The sequence below is a fragment of the Leishmania panamensis genome (genome assembly GCF_000755165.1).
Source record: "Leishmania panamensis strain MHOM/PA/94/PSC-1 chromosome 4 sequence".
Classification (NCBI taxonomy): domain Eukaryota; phylum Euglenozoa; class Kinetoplastea; order Trypanosomatida; family Trypanosomatidae; genus Leishmania; species Leishmania panamensis.
Window position 1 is genome coordinate 1382 of NC_025883.1, and position 24998 is coordinate 26379.

General features: G+C 52.1%; 6 protein-coding genes and 1 pseudogene across 6 annotated transcripts, besides 2 other annotated features; all 7 read left to right on the top strand.

Moving 5' to 3' along the window:
• Window positions 1-3439: 3439 nt before the first annotated feature.
• Window positions 3440-6517, top strand: LPMP_040010 (calcium-translocating P-type ATPase; the record flags this gene model as incomplete). The annotated part of the gene is made up of 1 exon (XM_010705349.1): window positions 3440-6517. One exon carries the CDS (start codon window positions 3440-3442, stop codon window positions 6515-6517), a length of 3078 nt encoding a protein of 1025 aa, XP_010703651.1.
• A 224-nt stretch (window positions 6518-6741) lies between these two features.
• Window positions 6742-7237: a repeat region.
• A 1300-nt stretch (window positions 7238-8537) lies between these two features.
• On the top strand, window positions 8538-9416 carry LPMP_040020 (annotated as a pseudogene).
• Window positions 9417-11474: 2058 nt separating this feature from the next.
• LPMP_040030 (cAMP-specific phosphodiesterase, putative) lies at window positions 11475-13640 on the top strand (the record flags this gene model as incomplete). Its single annotated transcript, XM_010705350.1, has 1 exon — window positions 11475-13640. The coding sequence occupies one exon, from the start codon at window positions 11475-11477 to the stop codon at window positions 13638-13640; it is 2166 nt and encodes a 721-aa protein (XP_010703652.1).
• A 1024-nt stretch (window positions 13641-14664) lies between these two features.
• LPMP_040040 (hypothetical protein) lies at window positions 14665-14886 on the top strand (the record flags this gene model as incomplete). Its single annotated transcript, XM_010705351.1, has 1 exon — window positions 14665-14886. One exon carries the CDS (start codon window positions 14665-14667, stop codon window positions 14884-14886), a length of 222 nt encoding a protein of 73 aa, XP_010703653.1.
• A 509-nt stretch (window positions 14887-15395) lies between these two features.
• Window positions 15396-16784, top strand: LPMP_040050 (hypothetical protein; the record flags this gene model as incomplete). Its single annotated transcript, XM_010705352.1, has 1 exon — window positions 15396-16784. The coding sequence occupies one exon, from the start codon at window positions 15396-15398 to the stop codon at window positions 16782-16784; it is 1389 nt and encodes a 462-aa protein (XP_010703654.1).
• A 1364-nt stretch (window positions 16785-18148) lies between these two features.
• Window positions 18149-18646: a repeat region.
• Window positions 18647-20736: 2090 nt separating this feature from the next.
• On the top strand, window positions 20737-21240 carry LPMP_040060 (hypothetical protein; the record flags this gene model as incomplete). The annotated part of the gene is made up of 1 exon (XM_010705353.1): window positions 20737-21240. One exon carries the CDS (start codon window positions 20737-20739, stop codon window positions 21238-21240), a length of 504 nt encoding a protein of 167 aa, XP_010703655.1.
• Window positions 21241-22325: 1085 nt separating this feature from the next.
• Window positions 22326-23972, top strand: LPMP_040070 (hypothetical protein; the record flags this gene model as incomplete). Its single annotated transcript, XM_010705354.1, has 1 exon — window positions 22326-23972. One exon carries the CDS (start codon window positions 22326-22328, stop codon window positions 23970-23972), a length of 1647 nt encoding a protein of 548 aa, XP_010703656.1.
• Between the last annotated feature and the right edge of the window lie 1026 nt (window positions 23973-24998).

Consider the following 24998-nt stretch of genomic DNA (forward strand, 5'->3'; position numbering starts at 1 on the left):
GAGGTGTAGTTTTTTCTTGACATGTGTGTATATGCGTTAATTTCTTCTCTCTGTGTTTCGTTCAAGGACTGCCACATGCCGCTGTCCTAAGGAAGTGAGTGTGTGTGCTCTCAAGCTGATACTAGCTCTTTTCGCTGCTTTTTAGAGGAAAGGAGATTGTATTTGTTTGAAGGGGTCGCGTTTGAGTTAATGCGTGTTGTGCAAAGGAACCTTTTTGTTGAATTTATTGAATTAGGCTGAATATCTGGTAATCAGGATGTTGGCGCCAAGAAATGTCTTACAAAAGCACCGTAGTCAAAAAGAGCTTTTATTTTCGGGGCGCTAATGGGTGCAACTGGTTTATTTTGGGGGGGGGGGGGGGGGGGCATCCTTCCGAGTATCTGTTTTTGTAGGGGAGTAGAAGCTAGGAATGTTGCTGGACTTCTGTGTAGATGTTGAGTATGTGGCAGGTGGTGAGACTTTGTTTTATGAGGACTGTATGGCACATGGGTGTTTGGCGACACTAGGTCTTTTTTTCTTTAGTCTTGCTTCTGTTGCCTCAGAGGCTTCTTTTTAAGCAACAGGTGCTATTGATCACCCTAGCTCTTTGCGCCGTAGTACATACTGGGTCAAAACCAACATGTTTATGCTGTTTTTTTTTTTTGCTGCTCTTGAAGGTTTTACATCTATTTGGCCCTTGTAGCTCATTCCTGAGCGCTACTGTGGAGTTGTTGTCGCTCTATAAGTGCTGCTTTTTATGGTGAGGATTTCTATGTTCGATTTAGGGTGGGCTGCAAACGGTAGCGGACGTTTAGGCAGTTTCCAATAAGCTGATTATGATTTTGCATGGGGGTGATGGCTCTATTGCTTTCCTATGTGTTTGTAAGCTTGTGACGTGAGTAATGAAGTAACCGATTAGTAAACAATACGATGTATTAAGAGCTCTGCTAAGAAAATCTTACAACCCTTATTCTATGCTGAACTACAAGAGGTTTATCTTTGGGTCTCGTTTTTAGTTGGTAATTGGAGTACGCGTCACTTCATGGATTATTGTTGTGGGGCAGCAGTGTCAGTTGTGTCTTCCTCCATATGAGTTGCGTTATCTGATCTGAATGAAGGATAGAGGGTACCGTAAATACAGTGCAACAGAATGATCGAGAAAAAAATGGAGGTGAGATTATTTTTACACCAGGGATTTACTTCAGTTGTGGATAGAACACGTACGAGTCAGCTGTCATAATGGTGCGTTGAAGTGCTGTCTGCTAGGTGTTTGATATAGGCGCCTCTTCTCTTTCGGGTACTACTGTCCTTTGGCTGCTCTTTGGTGGTCTGGGCCTTTGTGCCTATAGAGGACATGGGTGAGGCTTCTGATTTCTCATCCTTCTGGTTTTACCCGAAAGTGTGTCTCCTCCATTACCATGGTTGCGGGCAAAAGCTGTTGTAGGAGATCCGTTTGCATTTTTTTCTTTTTTTTTCCTGCGCATTATTTATTGCTTCTATGAGACCTATTAGCTAGCGCTGTACACGTTTATTTGGTATCCTACATTTTCGCTGCTTGTATAGATACTATTGGTTTGGGGATATTTTTGCCTATCTGCGTACAGGGTATTGATTGCTGTTTTGAGGTAGTGTATAGTGAGGGGATTTGTAGTCTTTGTTGCTCTGTGGCCATGAAGACCTGATAAGCTTAGGGACGTTTCTCTGCGGTTGTTTTGCAGGTTAGGTATATTATTTGCGCTAGCTTTACAGAGTCTTTGTTTTCTGCGATTTTGTTGCGAAGGGGTATTCCTAGGTTGGGTGCTTTGAGCGTTTAAAAACAGTTTTGTCGCTTTTGCAGCTGTGATTGAATTTCTCTTGTATTGCACGAGTAATACACAGGTTTTACTTCAACTACAACAATTGGTAATGCTTATCATTCGTACTCTTCTGGAAGGTTCTGTTTACTATGTCGTTGACTCTCTGATCACTAATAGAGGTCACCTGCTACTCGGCGTAACTGTCGGGGATACGTACACGGAATGTGTTTGCTAGATATATGTTTTTTTTTTTCAAGTGACCTCTTTCTCGTGGCGAAACATGAGATGCATCAGCATTACTATTGGTTCGGCTGTGATATTAATGTGAGATGCTCTTCTGAGAAGCACTGTATTCCTCTCTCGTGCTGTGCAGTTGGTAGCTTCGCCGAAACGTGAGGGCTTAAATGTGGCTGTGCTCTTATTGAAAAGGGTACTATACATGTAGTCGAGCATTGCAGAGGTCATGCACCGGTTGTGTGAATGTATATCTCAGTATGTTTGTTTATGGAAGCCATGTTTTTGTGTTGTTGCTGCAAACCAGTTTGTTGGCCCTTGAGGATGTAGTGGGGTAAACGTCATAATGCGCAGTGCTTACTGAAGTACTTGTGGAATGGGGCATCCATTTGTTGTGAGATTTGGTGGCTCTCTATCTCTCTGTTGTTCATCACGTATGAGGTGAGGATTTGCCTATGTCAACTTTCGCTAGTGACGTGAGTGCCTTGCAATGAAAAGGAAAGCAGCAGTTTGGATTTAGGAGTTGAGTTCACAATCCACTTGCGTTTCTGTAACTTACGTTACGCTGAGTCAAATCATATTTTTCAGAAGGATGCGCTTCTAGGGGTTTCGCTGCTGTGAGAACAGAAAAGTCTGACTTTTGACTAGAAGATGTGCGAAGTCGCTCAAAGCCTTTCCTGGGTGCTTTTGTGTTTCACAGTAGAAAGCATACGCAGGTTCTCTACATCTTTAGTCTTACTTTTCACAACACAAGGGAGACCTATAGCAGCAGAAGCTAGGATGTTTTGTTGTTGTTTTACAAAGATCTGTACTCCCTTTGATAACTGTGCTCTGCCTTGCTACTTCTTGCCTCCTTGCATATAAGTATGCACAATTTTTGTTTCTACATTAAACGTGAAAGAGAGGAGAGACGTGGGAAGAACGATATGATAAAATTCGAGTGAAAGTATTGAGCATCATTTCCATGATGTACTTTAGAACCGAACTATCGCTTCCATATATTGTTCTTCTGCCGACTTTAGATCTCCAGAAAGCGAGTTATTGTAGGCTTTTTTTTTTGGCCGTTCACCCCTTTGATTACTTCTGACGACACGGATCCTTCTGGGATGAAAAAGGTGGAGACTTGCATCTACCCTTTTCGTGGGTAGTTGTATGCATTGCTTGAGTGAAAGGGTACCAGATTACTATACTCGTCCACGGAAAGGGGAATCTGGCAAGTGAGAAAAGAGTGGCGAGCATGCAGCAGAATGTATCATGACTGACTCTTGACATCATTCTCTCTCCTTTCTTTACTCTGCTTAATCAGTGTTATTTGTATGTTCTTGTTTTGTTATTACGCCATACATCCTTTCAGCTCTTCACGGCCTCGAAGCGTAAGACTGGTTTTTTCTCTAGAATTTAGCATACTCGTAGAAAAAAAGGTTTTGAAAATGGCTAAACTTCTACTACCTGACAACCCTGCCTCGATGGACGGTGGACTAATCTGTTCATTGCTGGAGGTCAAAGAGGCTTGTGGTCTTGATAAAGATGAGGCAGGCAGGCGCCTTCAGGTTTTTGGCAAGAACGCATTTCCTGTGGAAGCCTCAACACCTTTGTGGAAGCTAGTCGTTGGCCAATTTGAGGACACGCTTGTGCGCATCCTACTCCTTGCCGCGTTTGTAAGCTTTTGTATGGCCGTTCTGGAAGATAACAGGGTAGACTTCGTGGAGCCATTTATTATTTTGCTGATTTTGACGCTGAATGCAATAGTCGGTATTTGGCAAGAAGATCGAGCTGAGAAGGCTATCGAATCCTTGAAAGAACTTGCTCCCGATACAGCTGCTGTTGTTCGTGACGGAGTGACACAGACCATCCTGGCAGAAAATCTTGTTCCCGGGGATATTGTTGAGGTCGCCGTTGGAGATCGTGTTGCAGCTGATATTCGGCTATTAACGCTGGAAAGCACAGCACTGCGCGTGGATCAGTCCATTTTAAACGGCGAGTCGGTGGAAGCTGTGAAGCAGGTGAAGTCAGTTTGTAGCAAGCGGGATCGGTTTCCCTCGAGCATGGTGTACCGCGGTACTGCTGTTGTGTATGGTAAGGCCCGCGGTGTCGTCGTACGCACCGGCACATCCACTGAAATGGGCTGCATCGAGTGTAGTGTGCGCAAGCAGGAGGAAAGAAAGACGCCGCTGCAACTGAAGCTGGACGAGTTTGGCGCTCTTCTCTCAACGACGATTGGTTACATTTGCCTTTTTGTGTTTGTGGTGAATCTCCTACGCTGGTTCAAGACCCACACGCCGACCACTGAGGAGTCCTGGTTTGAATGCTACATTCAACCTACCGTGCATTCGCTGAAGTTGGCCGTCGCTTTGGCTGTTGCTGCCATTCCTGAGGGCCTACCGGCAGTGGTGACAACGTGTCTGGCGCTTGGTGCGCGCAAGATGGCGGGACACAACGCTTTTGTGCGCGATCTGCCGAGCGTGGAAACGCTTGGCAGATGCACCGTAATCTGCTCCGACAAGACCGGAACGCTAACGACAAACATGATGTCCGTGTCCGAGGTGGTAACAATGGAGGCCTCTGGTACAACTCGTGAGTACAGCATAGCTGACTCGAGGCTCAACATTGTGGCAGCCGCCGTTTCGCGTAACGGCGCTCCTGCCGGAGACGTGCTCGGCGACGACGCCGCCCTGGACATGGTGGCCACGATCGCCATATTGTGCAACGATGCATCGCTCATGTGCAATAAGCTCTCAGCAGAGGTAGAAAAGGTGGGCGACGCCACTGAGGCAGCTCTTTTGGCCATGAGTGAGAAGCTGTACCACAGTGCGGCGCAGAATGGAGTTGACGGTCCGCATTTGCCGGTCGACCGGTGCAGATCATTGAAGAAGCATCTGTGGTTCAAGGAGAGAACACTAGAATTTACGCGCTCTCGGAAGTCAATGAGCGTGTGCTGCACGTCAGTCGCGGACGCACGCGTTCACAGCCTCTTTTTGAAAGGCGCGCCAGAAGAAGTTCTCAAGCGATGCACTCGTATCATGTGTAAGGATGGTCGCATCGTACCCCTCACACCGAAAATATTGAGCACCGTGACGACGAAGGTCAATCGCATGTCCGGCATGGAGGACGCCCTCCGCTGCATCGCGTTTGCCTTCTGCCCTATTCCCGACCCGAAGCAACTGGATCTCTCTGACCCAGCGAAGTTTGAAGCCATCGAGACTGACCTCACTTTTGTTGGCGTCTGCGGCATGCTGGACCCGCCGCGGAGGGAGGTAACAGAGGCGATCACCAAGTGCCACACAGCAGGGATTCGCGTCATTGTCATCACCGGTGACAAGAAGGAGACGGCAGAGGCGGTGTGCCGCCGAATCGGACTCATGCCATGTGAACCGAGAGAGGGGCTTAGCTTCACTGGCTACGAGCTGGATCAGATGACCCCAGCACAGAAACGGGCGGCGGTACGGAATGCTGTGCTTTTCAGTCGCACTGACCCCTCCCATAAGATGCAGCTGGTGAATCTTCTGCAGGAGCAGAAGTTCATTTGCGCCATGACCGGAGATGGTGTGAACGACTCGCCGGCACTGAAGAAAGCCGATATCGGTATTGCAATGGGCTCCGGGACAGAGGTGGCGAAGGCGGCGAGCAAGATGGTGCTGGCAGATGACAATTTCGCCACCGTCGTGAAGGCTGTACGTGAGGGTCGTACCATTTTCAACAACACAAAGCAATTTATCCGCTACCTCATCAGCAGTAACATTGGTGAGGTAGCCTGCGTGCTAGCCACAGGACTGTTCGGTCTGCCAGAAGCGCTTTCGCCTATTCAGCTGTTGTGGGTGAATCTCGTCACAGACGGGCTGCCGGCGACCGCGCTGGGACTCAACGCCGCGGACCCAGACATCATGGAACAGGCGCCGCGGCGCGTGGACGAACCCATTGTCGACGGTTGGCTTTTCTTTCGCTACATGGTTGTCGGCGTCTATGTTGGTCTGGCGACGGTCGCTGGGTTTATCTGGTGGTTCCTGACGAACGGGTTTACCTTGGCCGACCTCGCCTCATTTACCACCTGCACGAACAGAAGCAATGCCAAGTGTGCAGTGCTGGCGAACCCACAGACGGCGCGCGCCATTGCATTGTCTATCCTGGTTGTTGTCGAGATGCTGAATGCGCTGAACGCGCTTAGTGAGAACCAGTCGCTTGTCGTGATCCGGCCTTCGACAAACAAGTGGCTCGTTGTGGCCATCTGCTCTTCGATCGCGCTGCACCTTACGATCATGTACATCCCGTTCTTTGCACGTCTGTTCGGCATCACCCCACTCGGCGTTGACGCTGACGTCGTCGCGAGCGCTGATCTGTGGGATGTGTTGGTGCCGACTGATTTCACAGACTGGAAGACAGTACTTGTGCTGAGCACTCCGGTTATTTTCATAGACGAACTGTTAAAGTTTTTTTCGAGGTGCAGCAATCACCACCGTGAGAAATGTAGCGCAGAGCAGGTTGTCGGCAGGATGAATCATGGCTGGAACTAAATGCAGCGGTTTCTTTCTTTGCTTCGCACCGTGCATTCGTGATAGTCGACCAGTCATATTGGATACTACGTATGGGTGTGTTTATGTTCGTGGACACCGAAGCACCAGCAGCGCTTAATAAGCAAAGCAAACAAAGAATAACAAAAAAACAGCACTGCCAATGTGTATGCCAATGCATCCGTGGTGGTCAAGGTTCTTCCTTTTTCTTTGGGGAGGGAGGAAGACCCTCTTCACAGGGTACGCTTCAGCACGGTATCAGCATCTAGTACCCACTATGCGGGAAAGCCAAGCAGCCCCCCTATCCCTGCCATTCCCGAACCACTTCTGGCGGTGACAGCGCCCAGCGCCCACAGCGTGCGGAGAGCGGAGGGGTTCAAAGCGATGTCGGTGGTCCATCCCAGGGTGGGGGCGTCGCATGCAAGGGTCAGCGTGGCTCTGGCGCGTCTCACCCAACAGCCACTGCCTACTGGTGTGGGAAGCCTGCGCCACGCCGCGGGATGTGTCGGGTGGTGACCGGCGCAATGGGCGCGGCAATGGGGCGACCGGGGAAGCAGGGGGCGGGGCGGGGGAGGTTTGTGGCAGAGCCCGTGCCCGTGTCGCTGAGTGGATGCGCTGCCGCCACGCGCGTGTCTGGCATTGCTTTGCGCCACGCGACGGCCCTGTGGAAGACCAGGGTGCGGTGGAGTCGAATGGGTGTTCGATGGCACAGAGTGGGCACGTCAGGTGAAGAAATATGCTGCCATTGTTGGAGAAACAGTTTTGCGAGAAAGCATGTTGAGGAGGGTTTAAAACTTTTTTTCTCTGGTTCCTCAATGCCCCTTGTCTTGCGTGTCGCACATTTGGTGGTACTGGCGCTTTGTCGATAGGCGCTGCGGAAATTTCGCCGATTAGGTGTTTAGCAGAAATATTGTTTACTGGTCCTTCTCTTTTTTCCCTTCACTCACTATCTTCTGCTGCCCTGTTGTGCATCTTGCGACTACTGACTGCAGACTCGGTCTGGGTAACGGCCTGTACACCACATGGCGTGCTCAGTCTCCTTAAACAATGGCGCTTGATCGTGTATTCGCCGGCAATATCGCCGAAGGCGTCGACAATGTGCTCGCCGCCCAGGTTGGTCTACAAGAGAGTAAGGCCTGCTGCATTCATCTAGAGCCCGCCGCACTCTTCTAGGCTGCCCTGTGTAGCCGCTGCTTACTCATCTTCGAGTTGGCGTGGAGCCATTGTGGCTGAAGCTCATCTCTCTCAGTGTACTGTAAATGATTATGAAAGGCCTAGCAAAGACACTCATCGGCAGGTCTCAGTACGCGATGTTCATGAAGCACGACGCTGAGACCAGCGTACCACTGCATGACAGTGATCAGCTCGATGAGGTTCTCCAAGCCCCTGACAGTCATCCTCAGTGACATCTCCTTTCTGGGCCACACGAAGTGGAGGTACATAACCCTGTTCTGCATCGTTGGCGCCATCTGCGCTGTCGCTTACGTTATTTTCTTGTTCGAAAAATTGAGTGTGGTGGCTGTAACGAGCATGATCCTCCTCTCCGTCTTCTACATGATGATCCCTGACGTGCTGTCGGAGGGCCACGACATCGACGCATTAGGCACTAACCCTCCCCTTCGTGATGCATACCTCATGTTGTAAACTCGGAGACTCATCATGGTTGGCCAGGTCGTTGCACCCGCCAAGGACCGCTCTCCGACCCAGACCAACCGACGATCAGCAGCTTCATCTCCGCAGGTCTTGTAGGCAATCACGAATGTCTTTCTCATCGCAAATTAGTGAGGTGAGAGGAGCGTCGTAGAGCGCCTGGGGAGATACCTGTTTTTTTGCTAAAGCAAGAACGCGTTGGCAAAGGTCTCCAGCAGGTCGGCCACTGAGGAAAGCAAAGCTGAGTATGCGAACGCGTCGGACCACATCGAGAAGGAGCAGCTTCGAGCTCGTAGAATGTGGCAAGCTAAATTCCGGCGACTGCGCAGAGCAGGAATTTGAACCGTTGGTGACGCAAACGTGCCTGTGCAGAATGTTTGAGGCGAAGAAAGAGGCCATCTTTCGCAATATTTCCATCGCCGTCTACGGCGTCATCATGACGGCTGGCGTCATTGCGCTGACGGTGCTCAACATCACGGGCACGACCTAAGGGCTGCTCTATGGCTGCATCGGCATCTCCCTTATCCTGTGCGTGACCGGCTTCCTTTGCATCCCCATTACGATCATGAAGGCCAACTTCTTCGGGTGGTTCCAGCAGGTGTCATACATCTTCATCTCAGGCGGGACGGACAACTTCTACATGTCGGACGCCGCGTGCCTGCCGGACGGGCCGCACTTCACGCAGACCTTCTATAACACGGTGAGCAGCGTCATTGGCAACGCGGCTGGCCTCATTGGTGTGTACATGTTTGCGCGCGTCTTCTCGAAGCAGAGCTACCGCGTCACGCTAGCCTGCACCATCCTTGTCCAGGTTCTTGCGAGCGTCTTTGACATCATCATGGTCCAGCGCTGGAACTTGTACATCGGCATCCCGGACCATGCCATGTACATCATGGGTGATGCTATCGTGTACGAGGTGTGCTACATGCTCAACTACATGCCGCTAAACATGCTCATCTCGCGCCTCTGCCCAAAGGGGTGTGAGAGCACGATGTTCGCAATCCTAGCGAGCTTCAGCAACATGGGCTCCTCGACGTCGTCCACGATTGGCGCGATCCTGATGGAGACGGTGTGGCCTCTCTCCTCCAGCCCGCCGTGCGACTTCAGCAACCTGCGCTGGCTGCTGATTGTTGGCCACCTCATCACGCCACTCATCGCCATTCCGGCAGTGTTTGTGCTCATCCCCGGAACCCGCATCTGCGATCCGATCGACCCGAGGGATGTCGAGGCCCAGTCCATCTTCGAGAAGTAGCTGATTAAAAACGGAGAAAAGGTAACATCGGTAAAGGGCGAGGATCCTGTCGGGACGTTCGACCAGGAACCATCAAGAGGAGAGTAGGTGCTTGGTGAGTTTTTGGAGCAAAAACACGAGAAACAGCTGGGAGTCTTTCCTTTTTTGAAGTGCCTTTGAATTCGATTGAAGGGAAGGTTAACGCAGCAGTGTAAGTGTACCTACATTGCGTGCAAACATATTCAAGCGTACTTATGATGCAGTTGGAAAGCAAAAAGTCCCTTTTGTCTCTAGAATAAACGTCATTCTGCACGGCTCTATCGTTATGTGCGTTGTGCTTTCCTCTATTCATGCGCAGTTTTCGACTGAGGATGAGAGGACGGACGTAATTACTTGATCAAAATACTGCCTACATCCTTGTTGCTACATCAATTTGATGATAGTCTCCCGCTCCTGCATGTCGAGTCGTCTCCCAAGAGATGATGACAGCTTCTTCCTGAAAAACGGAATGACCAAACGACAAGCAGGATTTTATTTGATGCGCCTATGTACCGGCAAGTGATAGTCGACCACTCGAGTTTCTTTTCCTTCTGTAAGTGCTTCTCTTTTCGTACTGTATACGCAGCGACTCTTTCCTACTCCTGCTTTTTGTTTTTGCGTGTTTACTCCTCCACCGTAATCCTTTTTTTCTTCTGTGTATTTTCGTCTCCTCGGCAAACGACGTCTAGTCTCACCCGCTCTGCTCCCTTTCCTGCCCTAGAGCACGGCTCCAGTTCGTTGCAATTGCGCTTATCTTTTTCTCTTGTCGAGGTCATGTTGCTCCCTTTTTTACCTTTTTGGTCAACTGCTAACTTACACTTTCGGACGGAGGTTCCGCTGCGAGCTACGGGAACATGTTGTGAGAGGAAGCGTTGCGCATATATTCAACCTGCACGTGAAAGTGCCCGGGTTATTGAACTGGCCTTTTTCTCTATGTATTCACTTTTTGAAAGAAAAAGAGTGTGTGCATGTGGTCGCGTGCATATGTTCTCTTTTCATGAGAACTTCTACTATATTCTTTGTGCTTCATAGTGTCGCCTTTCGATCTAACCAATCGAATATATCTTCTTTTCTACTACTCAAAGTTACAGCGTTAAATACTGCTGCGCCTGAGGTCCTCACATGCATCTTCTTAATGGAGACACACAAATACCGTCTTAAATGTCGTGAAATTGCCAAGAGGACGCATCAGCCAACGATACGTAACGCTTGGAGAAGTGTTGAAGCTGACAGAAGTCTTCCAGACGTCAAAGGGGGAAAAGGCCTGTGCAACTGCTGGAGTAAAAAGGACCAAGAACGAGAGGAGTGATGTTGGCCTGAACAACTCCATGGGAACGTGGTTGTAAGGCAGTGGCTTTATCATTCTCACTCTATGCGCAACTCTTCTGTGTGCTTTCTTTTGTATTTTGGCCTCGCTCTCCTCATTATTCCGCATCTTCGATGAGGGGCTCTCTTTTTTGTGCGCTCTTTGCTGTTTGTCTGAAAAGGCACATATTTACTCACCACCTATGTTGTACATCGCCCTCGTGGCTTCGCGGCCTCAAAGTAAAATAAAGACGCCAACTTTCATCTGCACTGACACACAACTGTGTGTTGGGAAGCGAAGCACTGTAGTTGCTTTGAACAACTTCTAGTGAGAAGCAAGTGGTGGAGCTCATCAACACCGATCTTTACGCTGTTCCGCGTCCCGTCCTCTCCGCCACCTCGAAGTGTACCTTCACTGCCTAGATGCTCTTCCGCACTTTGGAGTATTGTAGATGTACTCCTGTGTTGACGTTTTTGCTCTCTCATTTTGTCATGCGCTCTCCTGCATCCCCCTCCTTCTCAAGCCTTCTTTTTTTTTTCAGCACCCCACATCTTTAGCGTGTTAGGTCAAATTGCAAGGGTGCTCTTCCCCTCTCTCAGCTCCTCCTTCTCCAGACCTCTTAGCTCACTTTTTGTCTTCTATACACTGCCACCAAACTAGCTCTCATGCTGCAGCTACCTCCCATGCGCTCAGAAGCGAAGCAACCTCCTATATCCCCTAGCGCCGACACGAATATGCATCCTCTCGATGTTCTGGCGGCGCTGAAGGATGATTCATCGCTGTCACCGCAGCTGCGGGACAAAATTGGTGGCGCGCTCGCGCGGCTGCGTGAAACTTGTAGGACGGCGGGCCAGCCGAGCACGAAGGAGACGCCTCCGAGAAGCTGCGCGCACAACTATTTCGAGGAGATGATCAGCGGACATGCGCCGTTTCGGCTCTCTTGCCACAGAAGCGGCCTGATCCACACGCGTGCCAAGGACTTTGACATCGCCTCCTCTCGACTCCCAGGTTCCATTATAATGTCTTCTTGCAACACCCTCATGCAGCGCACCACGCCTGCTCTCCAGAGTCCAAAGGGGGTATTTGCAGAACTCAACGCCATCGCTTTTCAGACACTTCGATACATCGATGAGGTGGAGCAGATCGAATTTGACGTAACCAACGTCCGTGAGCACGACGGCAGTATTATGGGGGACAAGGAGCGCCTGTTCCTCTCTGTCTGTTGCAGCGTATTCGCCAACTTTTACTTCTTCACGTCCCTGTGCATCAACGCGGAGAAGTTCTTACGCTTTCTTCGCAAAATCTTCACGTGCTACCCGCTCGACAACAGCTACCACAACGCCACACACGCAGCGGATGCGCTTCAGATGATGTCGCTCTTTTTCAGAGAGCCCACTGTAAACTTCCTCTTCTCCGATGAAGAGATCGCAATCTGTTTCCTAGCTGCGCTGACTGTTGATGTCGCACACCCCGGTGCGTCTGACGCACTCCTGGTCGCTTTGGACCACCCCTTAGCGTCTGTGTTCGGCGATGTCGCAATCGCCGAGCACGCGTCTCTCCTGGTCTTGACGAGTGCGCTTGTACGGGAGGACAATTTCTTCTTCTCAACGACTGATGAATCGGTCTCAGCGGATAGTGCCCATCTCGTGAAGGAGGCACTGTACGATGTGGTGCTGAATGCAGCACTGCGTAACCGGCCTTCGCTAATGTCTGCCTTGCACAACATTGATACGAGCGGCCACATAACCGACGCCGACGCCCCCAAGCTAATGGCGGCTCTTCTGGTGATGGCATCCAACAGCTTTGCATTTCGCTCGCAGGCACAGTGTTGCCGAATGGGTACGTGGCTTCTCTCGGAGATCCACCGGGAGGAGTGCGAAATGGAACGGCACGGCATTCGTATGACTCTTCCCCACGTCTCGGGGGCTGACCTCACCACAGTGTTGTCAGACTACATAAACGTTGTCGTGAAGCCGATGACGGCGGCTACCCTTGCCCTCGTTCCTACCGATCTGCAGGACCGTTTGGAGTGGAACGCAGACCTTGTCGACGCGGCGACTGGCGCTGGTGGTCACCCGTGTAGCGTTATTCTGGAGACCTCCCTCGCGCCGTGGATGACGAGCTCGCTGCATGTGATGGAGATACTAAAGAAGGTAGCCACACACGCAAAAAGCGTGGACCGGAAAGCCTCCAAGTGCGCCATTCTCAACGCTTCTCCATCGCGTTTCCAGGGAGCGGCGGCAGGCATGATGCAGGCCGACTCGCTTAGCAGCAGCAGCTCCATGTCAGGCTCTATTAACGCCACGAAGCAAGAGGAAGCTACGACTCACCGCTCGCCTTCCTTGTTTACGTCACAGTTGTATGTCGCGGGTGGGAGTCCGGCGGCACATCCCAGCAGGTCGGAGCACTACTTCTCCTTTCTGCGCCTCTACGACAAGTGCGAGCGCGCGGGAGAATTGGCAAAGGACTTTCTCGGTCAGCTCATCTTTCTTGCGCTACAGCTCGATCCGCGCTACATCGCTTCGTATGCACAAAAGAAGTATGGGGATGACGGCTGCGCTGCCGAATGCACCGAAATGGGGTTGTTGATCTACAAAACAGAGGAGGCGCCCTCCAGTGCCGAGGTGATCGCCAGCCGTCCGCCAGGTGGGTCCTTCTCTAATCGTGTTGCAGACGAGATCGACCACACGGACGGTTTTATTTTGCTCTTGATGGATATGTACTGCTCCCGTGAAGCAGCGCTAGCGGAGATGGAGTCAGCGGCGTCGGTAAGCGACAAGGCGAAAACAACACCGCCGGCAGAACCCATAACGTTGGAGGGTGCGCCGCAGTATCAGCAAAACTCGCCTATTAGAATGCCAGTAAATACGGAGAGCAAAAATACAGTATCTTGGTCGTGATCAGTGTCATAGAGTCGCTTGGTACTCCGTTGTGCTGTATTCTACACACACACACACTGCTTTGATGTATCCTACTTGCTTTTATTGACCTGGTTCTTTGTTTCTCCTTTTTTTTCGAAATTGAGATGCACAGTTGTTGCCCACAAGAGAAAGCTGCGCGCAGCAAGGGGACTGAGACACTGACGATGTGTCAATCGACTACGTGTGCGCTGTTTGTGAGAGGGCAACTGCTTCTGCTACTGCGAGCGAGCCGGCCCACCAACTAAACGACAACGGCAAGAAGCATGGGGTTAGTCAGGTAGCCTCTGTTCTCGTTTCCCTCCCTCTTATTTTTGTGTGTCCTTCACGCACGATTTTTTCACTCTGGACTGTTCTTTACCTTGGCCGATATGTCGTCGTCTTCAGCTCCTCGACCTTTCAGATATACACCTCTCTCCATTTCTGCATTACATTTTCCTTCTGGGTCATATCATATTGAGCCTATCAGTGAAAATAAAAAGACTAAGTTGCTCGTTGCTTGTTTCGCGCCTTTCTACCATGCACACTTGACCTCAGCCTTCAGCAAGAGCTGGAGAAAAAACTTACAGTGCCCCATGGCACCCGCACTCTTGCGAACGTGCAGGTATTGTGGTGTCGTGGAGGCACAGCAGAGCGTCAAAGGGGCGTCTGGCACGGATCACTGTCGCTAGCGGTGGACTCGTTTTCTCGGCCTCTCACGACAAAACCCTGTCGGCTCAGCGTTCAACCTCTGCATCAATCCTGCTGCCCTCATGCTGCTCAACGGCCGTTCACTATTTCACTCGTATCCTCTTTGTCCTGTAAACAATACAGCCGCCACTGCCTTCCTCACCGCGGCGTCATTTTATGTATTCCGCCTACTTCCCGTCTCGGAGCAAACGCTGTTGCCCGCTGATCCGCCGGTTTTCCTCGTCGGCTATATCACATACACATTCACTAAGCTGGAAGAGCCGCCGTATCACGAGGTACGTGTTGTGCTGCATAGCTATAAAAAGGTGTCGTCGTCATGGGCCCTCGAGTTGCAGGCTTCCTCATTGGCGGCTTTGTAACGGCGACGGCATCCGCCGTCCTCCTGCAGTACGACGTCCTCCGCAAGCAGGAGTTGACTACTAGGAAGACAGAGGAAATGGCTGTCCAGGCAGACATAATCGTGCATCGGTTTCGCGTAGTAGAAGCGGGGTTACGCACCCTATCAGAGGGTATTGAGGCTCCCCCCAGCGCTACATGAATCATGGCGTGGAAGGAGTGCTGTTATCGAAAGGTGCCGTGTGCCCGTTTTCCTCGCATGTGAAACGACCAACACGTTGAAGCAATCGCCATTAAGCGCGGCAAGGAAGTACCGATCTGCTGTCTTCACTGTACTGCGCCTTTTTCCTCGCATCCGCTACTCCATTACCCTCTGGCACCAACAGTAAACTCACTTTCTTGCACGTATCCTCGTGTGCTGCTGACTGCCCTGTGAACACACCTACGAGAAGCATTCAAATGCATCTACGCGTGTGTGCTCCGATATCGCTATCTCAACACGCAAATGCTAGCTCTTTGTCATTCACGTCTCTCCTCTCGCTTGATTGTCTGCCACTCCTACCGCGGGTTCATTTATCCTTTTCACCCATCGTTCAGCTGGCCCAAGGCACTACTCATTCAGTATCTCACGACCCTCAGATTCAGAAGAAAAGTCAATCAACAGCACCTACACCGCCACTATTACTTCCACAGATGTTTCCACCGTACCCTATGCTGCAGCCGATGGGGGCTATGCCAGTGACCGTGGTCTACCCGCAGTCATACATGCCGCAAGGCGCGACTCTGTGCCCTACCCCAGACCACGGGAACATGTTTGGCGGCTACGGCGCTGCTCCAGTAATTATGATGGGCGCTGGACGCGCACCGTACCCAGTCAATGCTTACTTTGGTCACTCAGGGCCACCACTGTACTTCGTTATGGATCCAGCCAACAGTGTGGCATCAATGGCGGTCTCGATCGATGCCGTCCCTGGTTGTACCACGCCGAAAGCAAAGCTCGCTCATTCTGGCAGCGGGAACTCCCTCTCAACTCAATCGTGCTGCTCCGGGGGCGAGACACCGTCGGCTCTGAGCCGCAGCGCGGCTTCCAGCACCGTGAAGCAGCGCCCTCAGTATGATGTCAACGTATGGGGCTTCGCTCTCGTTGACCAATTCCACCCGTCATTGCAGCGGATTCCAGTTCCGGTGTCGTGCGTGCGCGAACCAACGATGGGAATCAGCCTGTACGATAACGACGTGATGTCCAGCAGCACTCGCCCGTGCAAGAGCTCTGTGTGCCTCCTCGATGCGCAGGGCCTTGGCTGCAGAGAGGGGGCACGGTGCCGCTGTTTTCACATCACCAGCTCGTATCTGATGCAGTGTCGTGCTACGTCAGAATCGTTGTGCTGTGCCTTGCACAATTGCTACTACTCACAGGAGATGCTTAGCGCCAACTGCGCTCCTCATGTATCAGGTCGTTGCTACGCACTGAGCCTCGACGATGCACTGAAGTTCCCTCAGGACGGGGAGAAGCCCTACCTCATCGACCTCTCTTTGCTCAACCTCAGCCTCACGATGGGGCTGGAGACGCTTCCCTGCATGAATGGTGTGTACGTCATCTCGTGGAAGAAGCATGTGTGTCGCCTCAACATAGACGGGCATTGCAAGTGGACCAAGGACTGCGGTCACATTCATGTGTGCCGCCAGCTGACAAGGTTTCTTCAGGATGCTGAAACGCTCTCCATTGTGAAGGCCCTGCAGGAGAAAGCTACATCGAAGAGCTCTGCGGACCTCTACCGTGACATCATCCTCAGCGAGAACACGCTGCGTTACGTGCGTTCTGCGGCCGCTCTTTCCTTGGTTGCCGCGCTGCTCGAGGCGGGAGATGTGGAGGCTCTCAAGGCACTGGTGAAGGCCAAGTGCGCCTTGCTGCCGTCCCAGAGCAAGGCGCTGCAGAAATTCGGCGTCGCGCTGAATGGCAGCGACTCGTCTCGCAGCGTCATTGTGAGCCCGAAGCTTCTCGTTCTGCTCACCCCTAAGGGTAACAATTATGAGAAGACTATAGACTGCACGGTTCACACTACAACTACCAACAGCAACAACAAAAGAGCACATTTCTGAGCATCTTTTGTTTTCATTTGTGTGTGTGTGTGTGCCTCCACCTGGTACAGCGGGATGGTGGACGCGTCGCTGAAGATGAAAGAGACAGGAAGAGCGTGCAGCCTCTGAGCCACCTCATCCTCTTACTCTTCCCCCCCCCTCTTCTTTACCCATCAGAGACAACGATCTTTTTCTTTTCTAACCACTTCTCGTGTTGATGTGTTCACTTCGATATGGGATGGATGTGCTTTTTTCTTTCCTGTCGCTGTTTCTCTCTTCTCAGTGCAACGTCGTCTACCTCCACTACTCCCTTGACTCTTTGGCTACCCATCTCACCCCCACGCGCAAAGTATGTCTGCTCTCGCATGCCACTGACTGTTTAGTGCACATCCATGGATGTGAGACAGGGTCAATATATGATATGCTTTATCGCCGCCACAAAAAGTACGAGAAAAGTGTCTCTTGATTCGCTTCCCTGGCCTTGGCAGCTCTTCCTTTGCATGTTAGTGGATAAGGCGCGTGCATGTGTGTCTTGTATGTCTGTGCGTGCTTGTAGGCGCGCACACATGGGTGCCAACCACTTCTGCAACAACAGAAAAGAGGCGTGGGAATATCAACTTTGAAGAGGAGAACATGGGATCGAGAATAAGGTCTTCTTTTTGGTTCGTACTTTCATGTAATACCTTGAAGTTGACGTGAAAGGAATTGCTGGTGGGTCAGGGATGGCAGTAGGATCAAAGTCAAGCCGCCCCTTCTCTTCCCTCCCCCGAAGTTCTTAACGGCATAGTGAAAAAAAAAGGGGCAAACGCGTGTGCTTTTTCCCTACTCCCCGTCACAACGTCGTCTTCGTATGACCCTTGATGGAAAGCGCTGCCCTCAACCTCCATGTTTCTGTATTGTCCCTTTGCTTTTCTACTTCTTCTCTATGGGCAAAGATGACGCTATTGTTTTCCCGCTCCTTGCCACCTTTTCACTGTACTTGTTTGCTTGCGTCTCAGTGGCAGTGCTGCAATATTATTCCTCACTCACTGACACGGGCAGTTATGAACTCTATTCAACTCAAAGGAGAGACAAAGCACAACCGTAGACGTTGTGCGCACATGTGCGAATCCCGTTCTCGACCTCTCTCCACTTTCGATACTGTTATTTTCTTTCTCCTCCACAGCTCGAAGACGACCGCTTCGCTTATTATTATTTACAGATTTCGTTTTCTCCCCCCCCCTCCCCCCACTGCGCTGTTGTAATCTTCAAGCTCTCCTTCCCTCATAGGCTTGCAGGCCCTCTTCTCTTACTCACTCCATTTCTGTGCGCTTTTTCAACGACTTTGTTGTTCCCTTTGCCTCTCTCTTGTCTCCTTTTTCTCACTCCACTTTGTTGTCACTTTTTTTTCTTTTTTGCCCGACGTGCCCACTCTGTGCCATCGAACACCCATTCGACTCCACCGCACCCTGGTCTTCCACAGGGCCGTCGCGTGGCGCAAAGCAATGCCAGACACGCGCGTGGCGGCAGCGCATCCACTCAGCGACACGGGCACGGGCTCTGCCACAACCCCCCCCGCCCCCTGCTTCCCCGGTCGCCCCATTGCCGCGCCCATTGCGCCGGTCACCACCCGACACATCCCGCGGCGTGGCGCAGGCTTCCCACACCAGTAGGCAGTGGCTGTTGGGTGAGACGCGCCAGAGCCACGCTGACCCTTGCGTGCGACGCCCCCACCCTGGGATGGACCACCGACATCGCTTTGAACCCCTCCGCTCTCCGCACGCTGTGGGCGCTGGGCGCTGTCACCGCCAGAAGTGGTTCGGGAATGGCAGGGATAGGGGGGCTGCCTGGCTTTCCCGCATAGTGGGTACTGGATGCTGATACCGTGCTGAAGCGTACCCTGTGAAGAGGGTCTTCTGTTCCTATCAAGAAAAAAGGAGCGTGATGTTCCTCTCCCAAAGAGGAACAGCATCTGGGAGAAGCTGGCTGTAATTCACAAGCAACAATTTCACCGTTGTATTTGCAGTCCTTCTCCACCCTCCCCCTCCCTCCTCCGCGCTCGGCAAACGAGCCAACAAACAATGTAAAAGAAGATAACAACGGTCAAAGGTGTATCTTTTGCTACCGATTCACGAAGACCTAAAACCAGTGAGCATTTTATGTGCCTCTTGTTTTTATTTCCATTTCTCGATTAACTCAGCTCCCCACCCTCTTTTCCTCACCCCTCACTTCTTTCTTGGCTTAACACGGTCGTCTCCCACACCTCCTTCGCCACTCTTTTTTCCTTTCCGCACAAGTGGTGTACTTTTCTCCTCTTTCGCGGAGATGGAAGAAATGACTGAGGAACAGGACGACGGAAAGGTTTGAGATGAGACAAGGTCAACGTCGTACCTCACTCCTACCGAATGCCAAGCTCATGCCCTTGCTCCACCTCCCCCCAATCCCTCTCCATCTATTTTTTCTTCCTCGCTCGTTATTGTTACTGTAGCTCCGCGCTGGAACGAAGCACTGCCACACAGAAGCATCGGTACGGTTGGTGTTTGAGCAGAAACATCAAAGAGAAGCACACAAAAACGAATGAGCTTATTTCGTTTTTCCTGTTTTCTTATGGCTCCTCTTGTTTACACCGCGACTAAGTTCTTGCCTTTCCGAGATGTGACGCGAACGGGGGAGAGGAGGTGATCAAGTGTAAATGCGTAGGAGTAAGTGTGGAAAGGCAAAAATATGTTGACCTTACGCACTTCAGTGCTGAATCGATAATGAGCATTAATGGGAAAGGGCACTAAGATACCCCCCTGGTAGGCTATGAGATCAGGTGTACGGCGAAGCCGCTGAATTGAAAATATTACAGTGTACGCCCTCTCTACCCTCTCCTAGCCAGGGATTTTTTGGTCCCTCGTCGGACGCCTACACGGCGCGGGTGGTTCCTGCTCTTCTCCGTTGTTTATTGCGCTGTGTCTTTTCTTCCTGTTGCGCTCTCCTCTCGCTCATCGGCTGCTTTAGCGCTGTTGCTTGTGCCACTTCCCCCCTCCCTCACAGACTCTCTCGCATTTAGCAAAGACGACGTCGACTTTCTCTCTTTGGCCTGCTTCCATGGCAACCCACGCTTGGAAGCTTCACTTCCTGTCAGGGGGGCGCGCCGTTTGCTCCTCAGTTCCTCGACTCTACTTCTCTTTTCATTCTTACCCCCACCCGGCTTTGCGCGAACATCGTCTCTAATTCCGACCTTGTTTCTGTGACCTCGCGTGACCTACTTGTATGTCAAGTCGATGCCTCGAAGGCCACTGCAGTGCACCGTAGCCCGACCACTGCGGGATGTCTCTAACTTAACGGCTGGACTAGAGGCATACCGAACGAAAATATATACTGAACTGTTTTGCTATGCGTTCGGTGAACTACCTTGAAGCGCCTATCACGCTGCTGGCGCCACTAGCATGAACTACGGTGACGACAGAAGCAACGTGATCAAAGAAACGTAGCAGACACCCTATGAGGCAATGGCAGTGGCGAACTCTCTCCTTATTGTCCTCTTGTTTCCGTGTTGCTCTTGCGATGCGCTCAGCATGTGAGTTTGTGTGTTAACGTGTGGGTAGAACCCTCTGAAGCTCACAACGCCCTTCGCGCAGCGAAGGGAACACTCGTGTACTATGTGCAGTTGTGAGGAAGGGACTCTGTTATGTTCCCTTCACTCGCCCCTGTCGCTTCGTCACTTCTTTGATCAGACGATAATGTTTTCGTGACAATGCGCAGTGTAGGTGCGACGGCCAAAGGCACCTGTCACCGAGCGCTACCCGCCTTGTGTGTTCTTTTTCATCGTTTTCGGTCTCTTTTTCTCTCTCTCTATTCGTTTTGCTTCTTTTCCGACTCCCTCTCTCTCTTCTGTGGGTTACTCATTTGACCCTCCGGTCCTCGTTCGACTGCCGTTGTTGGCATTGCTTCCTCATCCCTTTCCCCTTACACACACACACGTACAAGCGCAATCTCGTCGGCAGCCATGGCGCAGTGGATTCCGAAAACTGCGTGGACGGTGTCAAACCTCAACAAACGATATGGCGTGCAGTACGTGACGAAAGGGTACGCATCACTAGACCCAAAGTGTAATCTGGATGCCTATACGTCGTTGCAGCATACAGTGACATCGTCATATCTGAAGAAGGCGCTGCTATCTATTAGCTGCACCTCCCCAGGCGCCCTCGTTATCGACGTTCGCAGCGAGCCAGAGAGGCGGTTGCGGCCACTTATGTTCTCTGCAATAGTAGCGCTACATCCGCACGATATCTTGTCGGGCGCAGCGTGCCCCATTCTGCCATCGAACAAGGAAAAGGCAGAGATATTTGTAATGGCCTCGGAGGCGCAGCGTGCAGTGAACACTTGCACTGCGCTGCGGCGGTGGGGTTTCTCCAGCGTGTCTGCGGTCAGCGTCGACGCTGTGTCGGCGGTGATTGCAGTGGCGCAGAAGTCGGCGGGCACAGCTACGACGAGCTCCACCGAAAACTGAGCAACGCATTGCGTGCGTGGCCGCGTTTGGGGAAGGAGGCTTCTGCTGCAGCCGTGGCAGTTATTTTTGGGTCAATGGCAGACGGGTGTGCTGATTGGCGCTTCTGAGTGAAGTTTGACATCCTGGCGCGCCAGAAAAGCGTGCTTGTGAGGGCCACGATACGACGAAAGAAAGAGTGCGCGACAGACGTGCACCGAATCTATGTGGTGTATGCTGTATGGCCTGATTTTGACTCATATCTGAGGCCATCAGATTATGGGAAATGGCACGAGAGGACGCAACCGTGGTGGCACACTTGTATTTTTTTCCCTTTGGAGCTCTACACAGAGCAGTCAATTTTAGGCTTCGTTTGCTCTCTTTCCAGAATTTGCGGCATATGTCGCCGACTCTCGCTCAGCTACGACCCGTTCCATTTTATCTCATCAATTCAGTCCTCTCTTCTCTCCCCCTGCCGCTTTCACTCACTCTCACACCTTTCGAGCCTCTCTTTCTGATTGGGCGTACTGATATCCTCTTGACGCATCCTATCAATCCCCCCTTCCTACCCACAGCAGCACTACACCTGCACAGCTACCTCGTACTCTGACCTTCTTTCTCTTTTCGCCAAGTCTCGAGTCGAAGAGAAAGGAAAGCCACACACACACACATACACACACACACGCGCGAGGTAATTCGCCAACGTAGCACTCGTCTTCCTGTCGGATCTTTTTGTGTGTTTGTTATTCGCTCATCTTCGCGCTTCATTGATTGATCCCCACAACTGTACCTTTACACTTCCTTTGTGCTTTCCTCTACATTCTGTGTTGACTGTTTGTGCTATTTTGTCACACGGCGCACCGCAAGCGTATCTCACTTCCTTTGTGCTGTTGTTTCTCCCTGACGTCTGCATCTTGGAAAGCCTGTGGATCTCACAATCGCTCCGGTTGCAGTGAACAAGAGCAGTGTCTTAAGTCGTATACGTAAGACGGTACAATCTGTCTTCTCATTCTTCTTTGCTTTTTTACCTGTGTTTTCATCCCCCCCCTCCCCATCATATTCATCTCCAAAACGAATAAAATACCGTCACCTACATACACACGGACCCGATGAGCTCGTCAGAGATCATCGTAGAGCGGGGGGCCTCGTACCCTGAAGCACAATCGATGGACAACGAGATGCTGGCGCAACATGAAGAATGCGAGGAGTCGCCCCAGGATCCTCAGGCGACAAAGGCAGCGATACCGTACTGTGAGTCGACGGCCGAAGAGGAGGCCCACTCCCAGAGACACGAAGAGAAGGAAAGCAGCGAAGAGAAGGAAAGCAGCGAAGAGGAAGAAAGAAGCGAAGAGGAACTTGGTGGTACGTACAAACCGACCGACATATCAGCTGACCGCTACTCTAAGGAGCTGGAGTTGGGGAAAGTGGTGGCGGCGGCTTGCTCGGCCAACGAAGAACTCGAAGAAGTGAAACGGCTCAAAGTTACAGGAGCAGCGTCGCACGCTGAGGCGGCCCCTCCGGAGGTCGCCAAGACGGCGCGCCCTTGCGAGGTTAGCAAGCCCAATAAGGTGAAGAAATCTGGGAATCACGCGAAGAAGGCGAAGACAGCAGGGCCACCGGCAGCACCGCGGAAGAAAAGGCTCGCTGGCAAAGTTAGCATCGACAACGTGGAGCATCGACCTCCTGTCCCGGAGGGTGTAAACACGCCGCGCAGCGTGGCACTCTGCAGGGAGTACGGCGTGAAGCCTTGCGAGCTGGCTCCGTACGACAAGTCGCACTTCACAGGTTCCGGCGTGTCGGACGAGGTGGCGGAACTTCGCTACCAGAGTTACGAGAAGCGCCGCTGTGCCCGTATGGCGCAACTGGTGCCAGCCTACAGGAGAAAGATAACACCTGGCTCGGATTCCGTTCCTGTCCCCGACACCAAGCGCCATCCACGGAGTACCGAGGAGATTTCTACGCAGTCCACCGCCACGGAGAAGGCTGCCGCCCATCAGTGGAAACCGATGGACGAGGACGCGGCGATGCAGCGCCAGTTCGAGACACAGCACCAGCGTCTGCTGGATCAGGAGCGCTGCAAGAGGGTGACATCGGGATATGATAGTGATGGCCACCGCCGCAGCAGCCACCCGCGCGCTGGTCAGAGCTACGGCGCGTCAGTGCTCTCTGCCGGGTCGGCCAGGTCGCCCGGGCGCTACTCAGTGGGCATGTCCGTCAGCGCCAGGCCCACCGTCGATCTGCCGTATAGCGCTACGAAAATCTATAGCGCGAGCATTGCGGAGAGCCGCCCATTGACACACAGCGAGGTGTTTATGATTGATGAGATCAACGAGCGTGAAGCTCACCGCAACTACACGCAGGAACGCGCCTTCGTCATCCAGGAGAACACGCAGCTTATGCATGTCGAGCGTGAGCTGATGCGTGCGCAGCGCTCCTGTGTGTCCGTGCGGAAGAGGGCGGAGGAGCGGAGGAAGATGCAGGAGGAAATGCGCAAGCGCACCCTGGCACGCCAGAAGGAGGCAGCGGCACGCCGCGAGCGGCTGGTGATGGAGCGCCAGATGCGTGTCAAGGAGAATATCGCCGAGAAGGAGAGTCGCATCCATGCTACGAACCCGTACATCGCGTTCATGTCGCGTCAAATGAGCAGCTTCTCCACACGCCGGAACTCTAGCAATTCCCCGCTCCAGGGTGCAAGTACGAGCAATTCACAGGAGCAGTCTGCAGAGACGGAGGAGGCAACCATGGGACTGCTGTGAATGTTTGTGTAACCCTGTTCGTGGTGTGTTGGTGTGACGACGAGAACCGCACCATCAAGGCACAGCTCGTTTCTCTTGTGCCATACCCAAGTCTTGGCGTGTGGAGGTATTATCCCACGTTGGGCTGCAGAGGTGGGTTGCGTGGCTTCGTTTCAGCGTGGATGAGTAGCAGAGCGTTTTTGCATGTGCGCACCGTGCGACTGTACCCCCCCCCCCCCCGAGGCGGAGCCCATTCATTCCACCCCTCATGACTATAGAGCACAATTGTCGCATTTATCGATGACGTGTGTACCGTTCACCTCCTTTTTGCTCCCCCCTACTCACCCTCCTCTCTCTCTCTCGTCGCATGGCCGCTGCCTCTGCTGTCTTCGCGTTCACTTGTGCCCTGCGACCCCAAATTATCTGCCCTCCCCTCTCTCTGCATCTCCCCTCTTCGCCTTCTTGGACGAGCTCATACACAACCAAAACGAAATTCCCCCTGTACTTCTCCTCTCACCTCGTGTGTGCGTGCGTGTGTATTTGCTTGTGTACCTTTTCATTTTTATCCCCTTTTACCTTCAGGTGCCCTGCTCGCTCCTCGCGGTGCGTGGGACAGCCGAGCGGGACGATGGAGAGAGAGGGTCAAAAGAAAAGACCGAAACGCAGATGCCTGGGGCACCTCTGGGTGTTCTGTGGCTCATGGTACGAAGTCTTTTGCGTCTCTATTTTACTTTAGCCTAACGCCCTTCCAACGTTCGCGTCTCACCTTGGCTTTTCCTTGAGAGTCCTTTCATGTTCCTCTCCGTAGCCTAGTATACTTGCATAAACCGCGGGACGTGGCGCTATCTGTGTCAGTGGTGGTACTACAAAAATGTGTTTTAAAGGTGTGGCTTATTGCAGTCCATGGGGCAGTGGGTGAAAGGGAAAGCGTACACCCGACGCCATCTCCAGTGTATGTGTGTATGTGCGCCCAATCCCCTCATGCCTAACTCATCTCTCAGAGGAAGGAGTGCCGTATTTCACAACACAGTGACACACACGCATACA